This window comes from Carassius carassius, chromosome 20 (genome assembly GCF_963082965.1).
Source record: "Carassius carassius chromosome 20, fCarCar2.1, whole genome shotgun sequence".
Taxonomy (NCBI): domain Eukaryota; kingdom Metazoa; phylum Chordata; class Actinopteri; order Cypriniformes; family Cyprinidae; genus Carassius; species Carassius carassius.
Window position 1 is genome coordinate 29,373,413 of NC_081774.1, and position 16,066 is coordinate 29,389,478.

Sequence of the window (16,066 nt, forward strand, 5' to 3'; positions counted from 1 at the left end):
TAAATTATGGAAAATATATAGAGATTGTTCGATATAACACTCACTCCTATAAAGACAAGGAAATTGCCCATGTATTAATGTACACTCTTATTGACATAGTCCAAGACTCTTCTTCCTTCCTCTCCATCACTGTTTTAATGTAGATGCTGTCTTTTCAGTGACCCTTGACATGTGCCAAATACTATCCAACATGCTCGTTGTCAAGACATGATAATGTGCCCACATGATTATCCGAGCGGCTCCAGCGGCTCAGGAACAGATGGACCCAGAGCCCAGCGAGAGCCCCTGACCCTCAACACGCAGCACATCTGCTCCGCCTCACAACCTCAACACATTCACAACTCATTCTCATTCATCAGCCCGAGTCGAGCCGGGACGTGGAAAGAAAAGCACTGTGCATGCTGGGAAAACAAACAGTTGGGATGTATTATGAAGCCACAGAACATGTTAGTGTTCTTAGCGGTCGTTTCTGACATGAAAAATGCAGCACTGAATTTGTTCAGTCCAAATCCAAATAAAAGCTGTCCAACATGACTTCATTTTCAATGTGTCTGCCCTGCAGCGCTTCTCCATTCTCTGAGTGAAAAGTCCAGGGGCTGCTGTGCTTTATATTTCATACAGCTGCCATTTTCTAGCTCTTCCTGCTATTTATTCCCATTACTTTCCATTGCTTGAAAATGACCATTACCAGTAACACAGATAAAGACAATTTTAGCATTTCTTTAACAACACGTCGTGCTGTGTGTAATTATTTGGAAGCCAAACACCTGCTGTTGAAACTGAGGTTTGTGGAAGAGGTCTAGACTTTTATCGTTTTTGCACCATGTCTACACTGGACGTGATCAGAATGTATGTTATATATACACTGCTGTTCAAGAGTTTGGGATCAGAAAGATTTTTATCTATTTTAGTGGGGTCTCTAGTGATCATCAAGGCTGTATTTATGTGATCAAAAATACAGAAAAAAAACTGTAATATTGTGAGATATTGTTTCAATTTCTAATATTGGTTTTCTGTTTTAATATATTTTAAAATGTAATGTATTGCTATGATCAAAGTTGTATTTTTTTAGCATCATTACTAAGTTAAAAAGAACAGCATTTGTTTAAAATTTATATATTTTCTAACAATTTGAGTCTTTACTATCACTTTTTATTCATTCAACACATCCTTGCTGAATAAAAGAATGCATTACTTTAAAAAAACATTTAAAGTAAGAAAAACATTTACTGACTCCAAACTTTTGAACGATAGTGTATGTGTGTGTGTGCGTGCGTGTGTGTGTGTGTATGTGTGTGTGTGTTTGTATATATATATTAAAATACATTTTAAATATATATACAATTATTTTAATATACACAATTACAAAAATGCATAAAAGAAAAAAAAAATATTATTTGTAAACATTTTACATATTTCTCTATTCATTTTAATATTTAATATAAATTATTTATGTAATGACTTGTATACATAATAGACAACTTTGAATGTCTTAAATATATAAAAGAATAATATAATTTTCTGTTTATACATCATATTCAATATATTCCTTTATATAATGACTGACATTATATTGACATAATTTATACAATTATTTATTTCTAATTTAAATATATTTTTAAATGTTTTCATATTTATTTTAATATTTAATATATTATTAATTATTTACCAATATTAATTACTATTATATATATATATATATATATATATATATATATATACATATACACACACACACACACAAATACAAATTAATTATTTACATACATTTAAACTATATCTATATATCTTTATTTTAATATATATTACTTATATAGTTACTTGTGTAACATTGATAATTCATACAAGTATTTATCATTTAAATAACTGATCTAATAATCTTAAATTAGACAAATATAAAAATTATATAAGGAAAAAGTGCATTTATACATATATGCACATATTTATATAAATATAAATATATATATGCACATTATTTATACATTTAAAATACATTTATACGCAATATATTATTTACATTATTATTTGTATAAATAATATTGATCATTTATAGCTATTTACAATTACATTGATGTTTAAATATGTATAAATAAAACTCATTAATTCAATCAATTCAAACAAAAAACTAAACAATCAACTGAAGGTGGGCCGAACAGGCTATTAGACAGCTTGACTGACTATAATGAGAACAGCTTGGTTTTGTCATGTCCGCTGTAGACACGGTGTTAGCCGGGCTGCGGTGTAATATTGGGCTGTATTTACCACACAGATTATCCAGGCGGCCGAGCTGTAGGGCTGCCTGCTCTTTGGCCCGTCCCAGCCCTCAGTCGGGTCAAGGGACCATGAGGGGGAGCTCGGTCTGCGGGACGCACTCCATGCTCCCTGAAGATGAGTGGGTTAGAGAGAGAGAGAGGAGATGTGGGCGAGAACATGCAACAACTTAAACAGTACAGCCAGCAAAGAAACATACAGATACATGCATGTAGAACACAGACATGGTTAACAGAGAACATGACACTTCAGAGCTGTGAATGAACTCCCAAAATACACTGCTCTCAAACATGCAAACACAAATGTCCCTTCTACTGTAATCTGCATATATACTGTATAACTAATGCAAAGAGAGATTTTTTCTGTCAGTCTAAATTAGGGCTGCACGATATTGGGAAAAAATGACATTGCGATATTTTATATATATATATATTGCGATATGAAATCTAATCAAATTTTTTCTTACAAACAAAAATGGGGTGAGCTCTCTCTCTCTCCCTCTCGCGCTCTCTCTCTCTCTCTCTCTCTCTCTCATGCGCTCTCTCTCTCTGGCGCTCTCTCTGGCGCTCTCTCTCTCTCTCTCTCTCTGGCGCTCTCTCTCTCTCTCTCTCTCTGGCGCTCTCTCTCTCTCTCTCTCTCTCTCTCTGGTGCTCTCTCTCTCATTCTCTCTCTCTCTGGCGCTCTCTCTCTCACGCTCTTTCACGCTCTCTCTCCCTCTCACGCTTTCACTCTCGCGCTCTCTCTCTCCCTCTCGCGCTCTCTCTCTCGCTCTCTCTCGCGCTCTCTCTCTCTCTCTCTCTCTCTGGTGCTCTCTCTCTCTTTCTCTCTCTCTCTGGCGCTCTCTCTGGTGCTCTCTCTCGCGCTCTCTCTCGCTCTCTCTCTCTCTCTCTCTCTCTCTGGCGCTCTCTCTCTCTCTCTCTCTCTCTCTGGCGCTCTCTCTCTCTCTCTCTGGCGCTCTCTCTCGCGTTCTCTCTCTCTCTGGCGATCTCTCTCTCTCTCTCACGCTCTCTCTCTCTCTCCCTCTCACGCTTTCTCTCTCGCTCTCTCTCGCACTCTCTCTCGCGTTCTCTCTCTGGCGCTCTCTCTCTCTCTCCCTCTCGCGCTCTCTCTCTCTCTCTCTCTCTCTCTCGCGCTCTCTCTCCCTCTCGCGCTCTCTCTCTCGCTCTCCCTCGCACGCGCTCTCTCTCTCTCTCTCTCTCTCTCTCTCTCGCGTTCTCTCTCTGGCGCTCTCTCTCTCACACTCTTTCACGCTCTCTCTCTAGCGCTCTCTCTCTCTCTGCCCTGTTAAACTGACAGGACTTAAAAACACTCTATGATGGCTAAGCTGTGCAAATTAATCCCCGAATCACATTCGTCAAGGGCCGGGGAGCAGCTGGCCCGTACAGTTAATGAATAACGGATCAACTACGACAGCCTACATCGCACATCCTGCGATGTGACTATCGTGGATTCGTACATCGCGATATCGATGCTTAAACGACACATCGTGCAGCCCTAGTCTAAATACAGTGAAAGACAGCATGCACAGACGATGGATAGAACCGGCCAAACTGCGTCAGCTGCTCAAGAAGGTGAGAAGTGTTTTTAAAATGTCACCAGGGCCTCAAGAGATGATTTTGAAAGGTCAAGTGTGTTGTTTATGAAACAAACAGAATGAAATAAATAAATAATGACTGTGTCCAAACAGGTTTAAAGGCCTAAAAGTTAGGGGTCTGTTTAAAATGTTTTTGAAAGAAGCCGCTAATGTTTAACAGGGATGTAAAAATACAGTCAAAACAGCAATATTGTGGAATATTATTATAATTTATCATTTTAAAATACTTTAAAATGTAATTTATCCTTCTGAAATAATTCTAAAGTGCTGATTTGCTGGTCATGACACATTTCTTATTTTTAATGCTGAAACAGTGCGGCTTAATACTTCTGTGAAAAAAAAATAAAAAAAATAAATAGATTTCAGGATTCGGAGATGAATAGAAAGCAGAAAACAACATTCATTTAAAATATGAATCTTTTATAACTTTATAGATGTCTTTAATGTCACTTTCCCCCATTATTTAATAAATAATGTATTATGAATAGTGGAATAATAAATAAAAGTATTACTCATTATCATTTATTTAAATAATAATAATAATAATAATAATAATAAAAATAATCTTACGGACATTGAAAATATAAGTTAATGTTAATTAGTTGAAATTATTTTAATTTACCCTCTAATGACTCATTAAATTAATTCAATGTATTAATATTTAATAATATAATACAAATATTACTTAATATTTTTCTTAATTTTTTTTTTTTATAAATCAGTGTGTCCAATAGCATACTTTTATTTTTTTATTTAAAAAAATAAATAAAAATTCTCTTTGGTTTTGTTTCCGTGACAACTCTAGCGAGATGCATATCACATTAAACACAGGAAAGACTTTTGCACTTGATTATTGGGTCTGTGATTCATTTCACTTTTCCTTTTTTACTCAGTGTGAACAGGCCTTCACTGCAGTAGAGAGGATGGGGGTATGATTAGGCGATTTTAAATATGGTCACACAGAATGAGGCATAATAATATATGTGCTTTATAAATTCTAATAAACAGCCAATATACGAGTAACATGCATGCAAATAAAGCAACTAATTAACAGTGAGAACTGGTCCCTATACTAAAGTGTTACTGAGTTGCTTGTTGTTGACTCCAGCACACGAAGAGTGCAAAAGAGCAGGCCTCTCACAGCCGCCTAATCCCTCTAATTAATCCGTTTGTGGCTCTAAAGTTAATTAATACTTAGCGATCATCTGGAAATCAGGATGATGGCTGTGAATTAAGACTTGCTCAATTAAAACGTAAAGCTGCTAGAAGTGAAATTAACACGTTGGTTTTAAACCAAGTATACAAATGCATGTATGAGCTTGTTTTTTTTTTTTGGAGGGGGGGCATCTGATCCATTTAAGATGCCCTTCGCTGCTTGACCATTTTTTCTCATGCAATTCGGTGGTGGACGAAGAATAAAATATGATGTAGTTATATATGTAGTAATATAGATGTTTTCAATTTCGGACACAGCCTTTGTGAATTAGAGAGTGTTTGGTTAACAGGAAAACACAATCAGAAACAGGACGTGATGCATGATCTGATGGCTGAGTATGACACTTATGTGAGATGTCTAATGCTGAAATAATCCCCTTTGAATTGAATTGATATTTCAAGCCTGTGTCGTTTCATAAAACATCCAATTTCTCAAATGTTTAGTCTATAATAAAGCTTCTAACTCACAGAAATCTGTTCCAGCACAAAATCAAACTTTTACATTCACAAATCACAAATATTTCCAGTAGACAGCATGTCTGAGACTGAAACATGTTGGGTTTAGACCGAAACACAAGGAAACATTTTTCTGCCTCTTGAAAAAAAGAAAAAGAAAGCTAATTGCATTTGTGAGGTATAATGTAGCAATTATGAGAAACAGTCACAATTACAAGAAATACATTTCTGAAAGTCACAATTTCAAGAATTAACGTTGCAATTATGATTTTTTTTTTTTTTACAAGAAATAAGGTTGTAATTGAGATATATGGTCACAATTACAGGAAGAAAAAATGCATTTGTGAGGTGCAATGTCATTTTGAGATATCAAGTTGCAATTACAAGAATAATGTTGCAATTCCAAGATATAAAACTCATTTACATGAAATAAAGTAGCAATTATGAGGTATATGTGGTCACAATTACAGGGTAAGAACGTTTCAGTCAAACTGAGATTATTATGATAAATAATGTTGCAGTTATGTGATATAAAGTTGTAACTACAAGAAATAATGTCAAAATGTGGAGATATATGATCACAATTACAGGGGAAAAAAAAATCAGCATTTGTGAGATACAATGTCGCAATTATGATAAAGTAAGATAAAAAGTCAAACTGTGAGATATTAACTACTTTAATGCGATTAAAATACTGAAAATTACAAGAAATCAAATCAAAATTGTGTAAAATAACGGAATAGAACTAAGTCGGACACGCCAAATCTGCCAATATTTATTTTTTGTTTGAACAAAGCCTTATACCTATCAATTAACCTAGAACTATACAGGAATCTGCAACAGATTAAATAAACCAACACACAATTGATCATTAAGTATATGACTGACCTGCTTGACTCTGGGTCTTCCAGGTGAAAACTTCCTCTTAGAGATGGCCGGCTTGCCCATGCCGATTTTTGGAGTGAATGGTATGAAGGTGGATGAAGGCACATTGCTGATGGCTTGTCCTGAGACAGCCTGGAGCTGGAGCTGGGACGCCTCATGCCCAACTGAGGGCAAACCCTCGGGCTGTCTGCATGGAGGCTGCTGTAACGACGTCCTCTCCTCCACCAGAGAACTCAGCTTGGCCAAATATCGCTCATCACCATCCATAGTAATGTCCATTTCCTGTGAGTGGCTCTCGGAAATAATGTCGCGCTGCTGCACCATAACATCCGTTTCCTCCTGGCTCTGAACTCCTGGTGTAGTCTCAGCAGTACTAACCTCAGGCTCTACAGTAACTCCACGAGCCACTGTGGAAGGATCCTCTGTGAAGGAAACCTCCATGGGTTCTTCCTCATGGGAGGTAGAGGCTGGAGTTGGCTCTTTGGTGGGTGACAGGTTGGTTTTCTGCTCCTCCAGGCAGGGCTTGCTGTCATCCTCATTCTGGGAGACGTTTTCTGTGAGTGCAGCTGACGTCTCAGGAGACTCCTCTGGTTCGAGGGATGACACAAGCTGCTGGACTGTGGACGTCTCTGGAGCTGAATCCAGTTTCTGCTCATGTGTCTCTGAATATTCAGGACCTTTTGTCTCCTGAGGAGATGCAACTGCAAGAAGCAGAAAAACATTCAAAATGAGATGTACAAAATACACAGGGATTTTCCACTGTAGGTCAGAGGGCAAAATTTGACCATAATGTTATTATTATATATAATAAAAAAAAATAGCAACCATATTGTTATGATTTCACAAATAAGAACATTGTTCTAGCCACTTGGGCTTATTTTACTATTGCTTGAATAGGATTGCAGAAATACTTTTGGGAAGCTGACATATACTACATCCAAAAATATTTAAAATAGAATTTTAATCCTGCCATGAATTATGACTAATGTATCATAAAAGCTCATACTGATTGAGAGAGTTAACTGATTATTTGTAAATTAAAAAAAAATAATTGCCATATATATTGTGATATCATTCTATCCCAATCTGTAAAATGCTGCTATAGGAAGTGTTTGGAAAAGGTATTAAAAATGTGATGTCTCTATCAGAACTCCTAAAAGTTTAGTTTGGTTGACCTAGATAAACTAACACATGAGCTGAACTTGACTGATACTGCACGGATCTGATCCTGCTTTAATGTGACTCATGAATAACAAATACTCACATGCACTGTTTTAAGGCAGCTTCCATGCCTTTTTGTAACTTCATGACTGAACTGACGACAAAACTGCGACATAACATACATAACAAACTTTGGGTTTGTATATGATACAGCTCTTTAATATAGCCTAAAACAGTGCGCATCGGCACATTTGTGCGTGCACTTGAAGTCCGCGCACTACGAGCACAGTATAACGGCTGACAGGACGGGAAGATTCGTTTTTACTACATATGGCCTGACAACATCTCATCTGACCGCAGTTCACTGTTGTTCTACTGAAGCTGCGTCGTTACTTCTACAGTTTCCGCACTCGTCTGAAAAGTCTCCCATTAAATGTGTTTATAAAGATGTCCAGCATCTAAATCAACAGACGTCTTTAGTAGTTGTGATTGGGGTGGACAAACCAAGCCCCGCCCCTTCCTTAATTGTGTTAAAAAAAACATGTTACACTGGAAAATTTTATCGTCTATGTTAACGCCCTAATTTTGACACCACTAATATATTGGCTTAATGGCTCTAAAATTAGAGCAAACGGGAGTGGGGAACAAGGAAAGAGATAATGATCTAAAACATTAATATTGATTTTAACCAAAAAATCTTGATAATGAAAAACTTTAGAAATGTATTTTGTTGGCTGCCAATACGCAACATCCACTTTTCATGACCCAATCCAAATGTATAAAATCCCATCATGTCTGTTTGTGAATATCCTGCCCTGACTGTGTCAAGTTATAGAAATAAAATAGGATGTGAATGCTGATTGAATTTTAAGATTCATGGCTGTGGACTAGTTAATTGCTTGTGGAAGATGAGTGTCTTCAGCTGTTGTTGTCAAATGTTCATCAAACTGTCAGAGGAAAACTATATTTTTCGACATATTCCAAACCACTTGTTTTGAAAATCCCCTAAAACGGACATTTCCATGAATGGTGGTTATGGTTAAGATAAGAGCATCTTTGAGAACATGAACGGTGTATGTGTCACTGGAAGTACCTGAAGTCCGCTCATTTTCCGCGCTGTGGTCTGAGGTCTCGCCGTACTCTGGCTTGGCTAAATCGCCACTAGCATCCGCACCAATTTCTAGAGGAGGGGGGAAAAAGTCAATAGACAGTTCCCACTTGTGTTATGTAACACATACTGCTCCAAGCACTGGTGGAAATAATTACAGGACTGGAAAAACAACTCAACAGAGTAGAAAAGTGCAAGTGTGAACACAGGCACATACACAGCATGTGTGCTATCCAGAAAACATTGTGCTCAAGAGAATACAATGGCTTTGAGCAGTACACAAGTACTGAAAGTAATCTACGCCTTTAATTAGGTGGATTCATCCAGTGTTGTCTTCTTGTTGATTTGTGGCTCTGACTAAACTCTAACATGCTTTATTGTCCTCTTACTGTCTATAACGTCATTCTCTTCTGTTAAATGCATGTCTGGAACAACAAATTTCCCCCTCAAGCACTTAAATCCATTGATTTTGAGAGCCTTATCAGATAAATCACCTCATTTCTCCTCTAGGAAGAGATAACCAGCCATTAGAGAAATCACGTAATCACAGAAGACTAAATGACCATCGTCCGGCGCGGCTGACATCAGCTCAGCACTTCTGAGGTAATTAAAGGGCAGGTTTCTTCTTTCTAATCAGAAGAGCAGAGATACATCATGATTCTGATCTGGACTGGTGACTGCTATAATGGAGAGAAGATAATGTGATAATGACTCGCACGTCTGGTTATTCAGCACATCTTTTAATCACAGAAAGAAGCGATAATTGCTACGTATGGCCTGTTATGTCAGACGAAGTCACTTCTGGGTAATAGAAGACATTAAAAGAAAAAAAGATGGCAATGCACCCTATTCATTATCAGACATATTGAGAAAAAAACATAGCTGATGTCAAGATGTAAGTGGACTCATTTAAACGGCATGCCATACTTTTTATTGTTTTTGTTTGGATGCACAATATATTGGTACCATACCAGTTATCAACCAATGTTAGATTTTAGTTTCATTTAATGGTATCAGGGATTATCAGATATAATCATTTCCTCTATTTTTACATTTAGTTCACTTTTGCTGTCATGCAACACTTACTCAAACAGTGTTAAATATAATCCTCAGAATATCAATATTTCATACTGTACATTGTAATGTTGTGTTGCCTAAATTCACTTTCAGCAAACCAACTGAATTTTGTTTTTTGTGTTTTAGTTTTTAATTTATTAAGATGGTGATGCATTAACTATATTTCAGCTAAATATTTGGGCATTACTTATCAACATTTTTTGTTTAGTTAAAGGGATAGTTCACCCAAAAACGAAGCAGCCATCCACATCACCACCTGTTGCCAAGTAACTAATTTCAACATGAAAATAAATAAATAAATAAAATATTTAAATACAGTTCTTTACTAAATTAGCTGTCATAGTGCATATTAGATTAGGACTGGGCAATAAATTGATATTAATATTTCTTGACAAAAATAAATCCATGATATTGATAAAAATAATAAACAAAGAAAAGTATATTGAAAGAGATTTTATTTCTACGAAATATTCAGAAATTATATCCAAAACAGAATTACATTGTACTCTACAATAGTATTTATACTAGTGGTCGCTGGTCGACCGATTATATCTGTGAAATATAAGTTATGCATTCAGGAAGACAGCACATCTCAAACACATTAAATTGCGCGAGTAGCCTAATGTCTCTGACAGCGGCACACACAGCCTTCCTATCAGAGCATATGACGGGCCGATCTGCTTAAACTACTGCGAAGCGAAACTATAAACTATGTCTGACCAGTTTTTAAAGACCTTGAAACTTGTCACGTTAAGAATAAACTGGATTGTGCACTTTCTCCGCAGTAGCTCAGTCTGTGTCCTCCACTATATTCTCAGATGCGCTTGTATCAATCTACTGTATATCAATATAAATGGTATCGCCTCATCAAATCGCTTATGAAGAAAAAATCTATATATCCTACAAACCGGATATATTGCCCAGCCCTAACGGCAAATGAGAAAGTATTAAAATGTTTGCCTTTCTATTACTAAGAAAATAAAAGCAATCATTATAATACTTTTTGTATGCATTAGTTCCTTTGTTTAACCGTTCTATCTGATTATTAGACAGACTTCTATCCATATTAGACAGAACTGTTAATAACAACAGTAAACAAGAGGGAGAATGTGAGCACTGTGTGCCGATTTTTGAAAAATGCCAAATTGGTGATATATCGGTCGACCACTAATTTATACCAACATTTTATACATTTTTAATTCATACAAGTATGCAAGATCTGCTGTGCAGTAGTTTCAAATGTTAACATGTAATGAGTGCGTTTCATTCAACGTTATTTTCATTAAACAGAATTCAGGAAAAATTTAATTTTGGGGAAAAATCTAATGGATTTTATAAGACCCTAAATGCCCAATCCTACTATAAAGTTTGGTCTGTTTGAGTAGTGTGATGGACATCTTCAGAACTTGGCTTCACATCAAGGATCTGCACTAAGTATATTTGAAAAGGAGGTCTGGTGTTTATTTAATATCAACTGCATGCAAGTAGAGTATAAATTAAATTTTAAGGAGAAACGAGAGAGAAATACTAAAATAGCATGGCATAACTGGTACCTTTCCTCCTGATTTTTACCTACAGCTGTCACAAGTCCTCATGCAGGTGCTGAGGCTGATAATGGAAACATACTGTGGTTCTAAGCCAAGCAAGACACAAAAAGGGACCTGTGGAGGCACAGGCTGAAATCAGACCTGGGTTTGGGTTTCTTCTCTGTTGAACCTTTTCAACTTACAGCAACAGCATACCATGCTACACAAGCACACATGTTCAGGGCGCCCTTTGGCACCCTAAATAACCATGAACCCAGTGTGGGATGAGGCCAGATCTGTCACCTCTGCATCTAGAGATTTGCACCAGGACACATAATGCTAAAAATGCCTGTGAGCAGCTGTTCCCCTAAAGGTTGGGGAATCGAGTTACTGACACTGTGCTGAACATTTGTACAGTGACAGCAGGGTGTTAATGCACTGCATACCCAAAGCCGGTTGAACACAAAGCCATGATGGTATATTACACATGGAGGAGATTGACAGGAATGTAAAACTTCCTGGGGATCTGCAAAGTGAGTTGGTCTTCAGTCTTCAAGTTGAAAATTGAATCGCGCCACATGGAAGATCATACGAGTTTGGAACGGCATGAGGGTGAGTAATTGCCATTTTTCACTAATAAGGAACTTTTTCAATGAATCACCAGATATTCGAAAGCACATAAGCAACACTTTCAGAGACTTTCTGCCTTCCCCAGGCAAAAAAGTTTCAAATACCTCTTTCCTCAAGAAAAGTCCAGACTAATCCAGACAGATCTGAGGCATGTGGGCCTATGGGATGCTCTGGCCTAGTCTTCCACTTCAGCAACTTTTGGCCTGGAGGACTGGGGTGCTTCACAGAGCAACCTCTGTCTTCATGTTTCAAAGACTCCGGGCTGAACTCACAGCTATTGGACCACTCTGAAAGTAAGTGAACGGTAAAGACACCAAACCCACAACCAAGCTAACAAGACACTAAAATCAAATAAAGCCTTAGAATTTTCCATTTGAAAACCACAAAAATCTGTCAGAAACCAATCCAAAAATCTCCCTTTAAAAAAGTTGATTCATTCTAAGGCTAACTAGAGTTGTTGGGCCGTGCAAAAACAGGTATAAGAAAGCAGCCAATCTGTAAATTTATATAACGCACTTTCAGTAAAAAGCTGTAACTGGGGTAGTACACTTTCAAAAAGTACTAGTATGTACACTTTAGGTAATTATATGTACCTTTAAGATGCTAATATGTATCCTTTAGGACAAGCCAACTTCCAGCGCAGTTTAGTTCTAGCAAAGCCAGTGGAAAGCAAGCCTACAATCTTTAGCCAAAAAAAGCGTAACGCTAATGCTTTGGCTTTGGGGGTACACAGTGAAAGAGAATATTATTTAATGGATGTCAATGAAGGAGATGCTTCAGTATGTTGAATAAATAGCCTGCTCACTAATCTTCAACATGTTTTACACTAAACAGTACTTCTGTTGGAACCAATATCCAGATTCTTATTCTTAAAACTTTTTTTAAGAGTAATGCACATATTCTGCATGACCATATTCTACATCCCTAATCCTAATTTAACAACCACCTCACTAACTATTAATAACCAGCAAATTAGGAATTTATAGAGGCAAAAGTCATAGTTAATGGTTCGTAAATTATGAGAATTGGACCTTAAAATAAAGTGTGACAAATTATGTTCTTTCTATAGCTTCTAAGTTTCAGACTCGAAATCTAATGACTTGTGACTGCTTTAATAAATAAAGGTAAATTATATTATAAAGCCATTCTTTCTATGGCTTCAAGATTTCAACAAATTTTTTTACATTTTTACTAGTATCAGTTTTATTTATGCCTGATTTTTTTTATTGACCAGAATAAAACCTAATCTTAAAATGACAGAATTTATACCCTCTTTCCTGAGAGTGTAAGAAAAACTCCCTAAATCCCACAAGCAATGGGTTAATTCTTCCAAGAATGATACTTCAGGCACTGAAATTATTGGTCTTACCCATCATTTGTTTTTCATCTAGTTGCTTCTCTTCACTCGGCATCTCGCTGACAGGCTGGTGAGTTTCTGCGTCTTGAACTTTGGCAGGCTCTAAATCGTTTGATGAAACTGGCTGTGCGTTTTCTTCAACGTCCACGTGTGACTGAATCTCTGTCTGGATTTCTTCTGCATCCGCACGCACAGGATCTGATTCAAAGCTGGCGTTTCTACAGACGGAACATATGTGATCTTCTTTGGACTGTGGATGTGCGTGACCTGGATGCTCACATGCTGGGTGGAACCACCTGAAGAAAAAGAAACAGCCAGTGAGTCACGTTTTCACTGCATCCAAAACTAGGTTCCAGATATGGACTTTCTGGATGTGTAACTGCTACTTGTATCTAAATTACAGATTTGCGATGGAAATTAACCTCTTGCATTGATGGCAAGAAAGCAGGTCTTTGTGGACATCAGGATCTACGTCGCTGTGACATGAGCAGGGAACGGTGGTGTCCTGTTGATCGCCACAGTTTTGGCACATTAGGCTGTTGTGATGCCATTGATCACTGCTCCGGGTGCCACACTGAACACACATCCGGCAGTTCTACAAACACACAGCTACGATTAGCTATACTGCAATCAAGAAATGGGACATTATGATAACAATGTCTCTCAGAGCTGCCCATACCTTACACCTCCAGCCGTTAGTGGGGATAGAGTCCATAGCCGGCTGCAAGCAGAAAGTGTGATAGCCTTTGTCACACATATCGCACACTAGCATTTTAGTGTCTTCTCCAGGCTCCCTGAAAAATACAAGGACACAATCAATCAATTTAATGAATTCTACCAATGCATCATTTTATTTTAATGAATACATTCCTACACGGTAAAAAATTATTGTAATTTTAATGGAAAAATATGTTGTGCTTAAAAATCTGTTCATTGGTTAATGGTAAGTTCCCTTAATATAGATTTACTAACAGTTTGTGCCAGCGCAAACCACCTTTTGGCATTAAAATAGTACTGTCAGGATTTACTAAAGATGCATAGTAAAGAATTAACACTGAAAAAGCATGGAACAAAGTTATTTTTGCGCCTGAAATTTATTTAATTTATTTATTTATTATGCATTTCTTGGAGTTTCCCTTTCAGACGCAAAATTTATGGGAGGAGAGTATTAAAATGAATCAAGCAACATGCTTTACTAATGTTTGCGCTCATCAGATTACTGGTATTTGTGCCATTTTTTAATGCCTAAAAAAGCATGTCTTAAAGCATGCGGTAATTTGTGCTGCTCTTGGTAGATTCTGCTTGTCATTATGGAAATTATCTGGCTGTGTCAAACAAAGAACAAACGAAGAAAAAGGCGATCGCTATAAGTTCCGCCTCCATCAGCTGACAGGTGCGTCAGAGCGCGTCACGAGGGAGCGCCAAAATCTTTCATTCATTTTTTTCCCCCGGTGGATTGTCTCATTCTGTTTGTAACACTATATGCTGCAAAACCATGAATTTTTTTTACAACCAAGACGCAGTTTCTGAGCGTGAGTTATTCCATAACGGACGCAAACAGTTCTGTCGCTGAAGAACTGAAACGTAAACAAAGGAATTATGATCCATATTACAAAGTTATTGCTTCGTTGGACTAAACATGCTTCATGAGATGTCGTTCAGTGGACCCTTACCTTCCTGACTAAACCGGGATTTTCAGCTGTGGATGTGTTTATGATTTGTTATTACGACGGATCTGGTATGTACAGCGTTTCCATTGTTCATGTTTTTATGTGTACTGCTTACACAAATGTAGCAAATACAGTCTTTATAAGCTTTCCATTGAAAAACAGCGATCTGTCGTCGATGCTTGAGGCTTAGATCTTTATAATGATACATAGTTTGTCAAGATTAAATTTGTCCCATTTCATTTAATCTATTCGTAATCACTGACACGTGCAAGTTTAGGGGCGTTCAGGACGCCCGCGTTTCTGGTGCTGGCTAACAGGTTAATGTAATTTTTGTAATTAAATTTTCTTACGTTTACATATTTTTTTTTGTAAGTGAAAAACAAATAATATTTTTTTCAAGATATATTTTTAAATATATATTTTGTTTTGCGTAAACCATCTTGAGGTTTGCACTTTAATCTTGTTGTAAAATCTGTGCAACAACAAAGGTATTCTGACTCCCATTACAGTGAAATTCCCAGAATTCACATTTGATGGCTTTTCACATAAGTAACCGTTTTGTCTTAGTTTTTTTCTTATCAGTTAGGTACATTATAGTTTGTCACGTTGTATGTCATTAAGTTAAAAGTTGCATTAATTTTGTGTTATTTGTGCCACCATGATGGTGTTTAGTATTTGTGTGCATGACACTGTGTGAATCTTCTATATATTACTAGTTACCTCATGTTCGTGCAAAAGCTATGTGTGATGAGCTTTGATTCATCATGTGGCTCTTGTTACCATGTGTGTTTTTGATGGTTGTCAATGTGTATTATAAAAATAAAAAAGAGATTTTAGTACTTCAATAGGTTGATAAAATGTTGATACTGTATTTTTTATAGTAAAGTTCTGGCAACCACAGCTGCAGTTTTTTAACTCTGAATGTTACCCCACAGATTTTTATATACATTTAATTTGTCTAATTAGTGACTATAAATTAAACCCACATGAGACGTGAGCAGGTGTCTGTTTATTCTACAGAAATTCCTCAAAGGATGCATGAGCAAAATAAAGATGAGCTATTGAGGAATGAGTAACAGTGCAGACACGCTGTATAGACTGGGAAGAATAAAAGGC

General features: G+C 36.9%; 1 protein-coding gene across 11 annotated transcripts in view; it reads right to left on the reverse strand.

The window, feature by feature from the left end:
- LOC132096816 (histone-lysine N-methyltransferase 2C-like) overlaps window positions 1-16,066 on the reverse strand; it is a 110,226-nt gene that overhangs the window by 50,340 nt on the left and 43,820 nt on the right. For 8 of the 11 annotated variants that reach the window (XM_059502443.1, XM_059502434.1, XM_059502437.1 and 5 more), the window contains exons 10-15: window positions 13,960-14,074; window positions 13,703-13,875; window positions 13,293-13,576; window positions 8,676-8,762; window positions 6,425-7,122; window positions 2,263-2,382 (exon numbers count right to left, since the gene is read on the reverse strand). In XM_059502443.1, the coding sequence (XP_059358426.1) occupies window positions 2,263-2,382; window positions 6,425-7,122; window positions 8,676-8,762; window positions 13,293-13,576; window positions 13,703-13,875; window positions 13,960-14,074 (1,477 nt within the window). The remainder of the gene's footprint in view (window positions 1-2,262; window positions 2,383-6,424; window positions 7,123-8,675; window positions 8,763-13,292; window positions 13,577-13,702; window positions 13,876-13,959; window positions 14,075-16,066) is intronic. The other 3 variants (XM_059502441.1, XM_059502440.1, XM_059502439.1) reach the window with 2 other exon arrangements.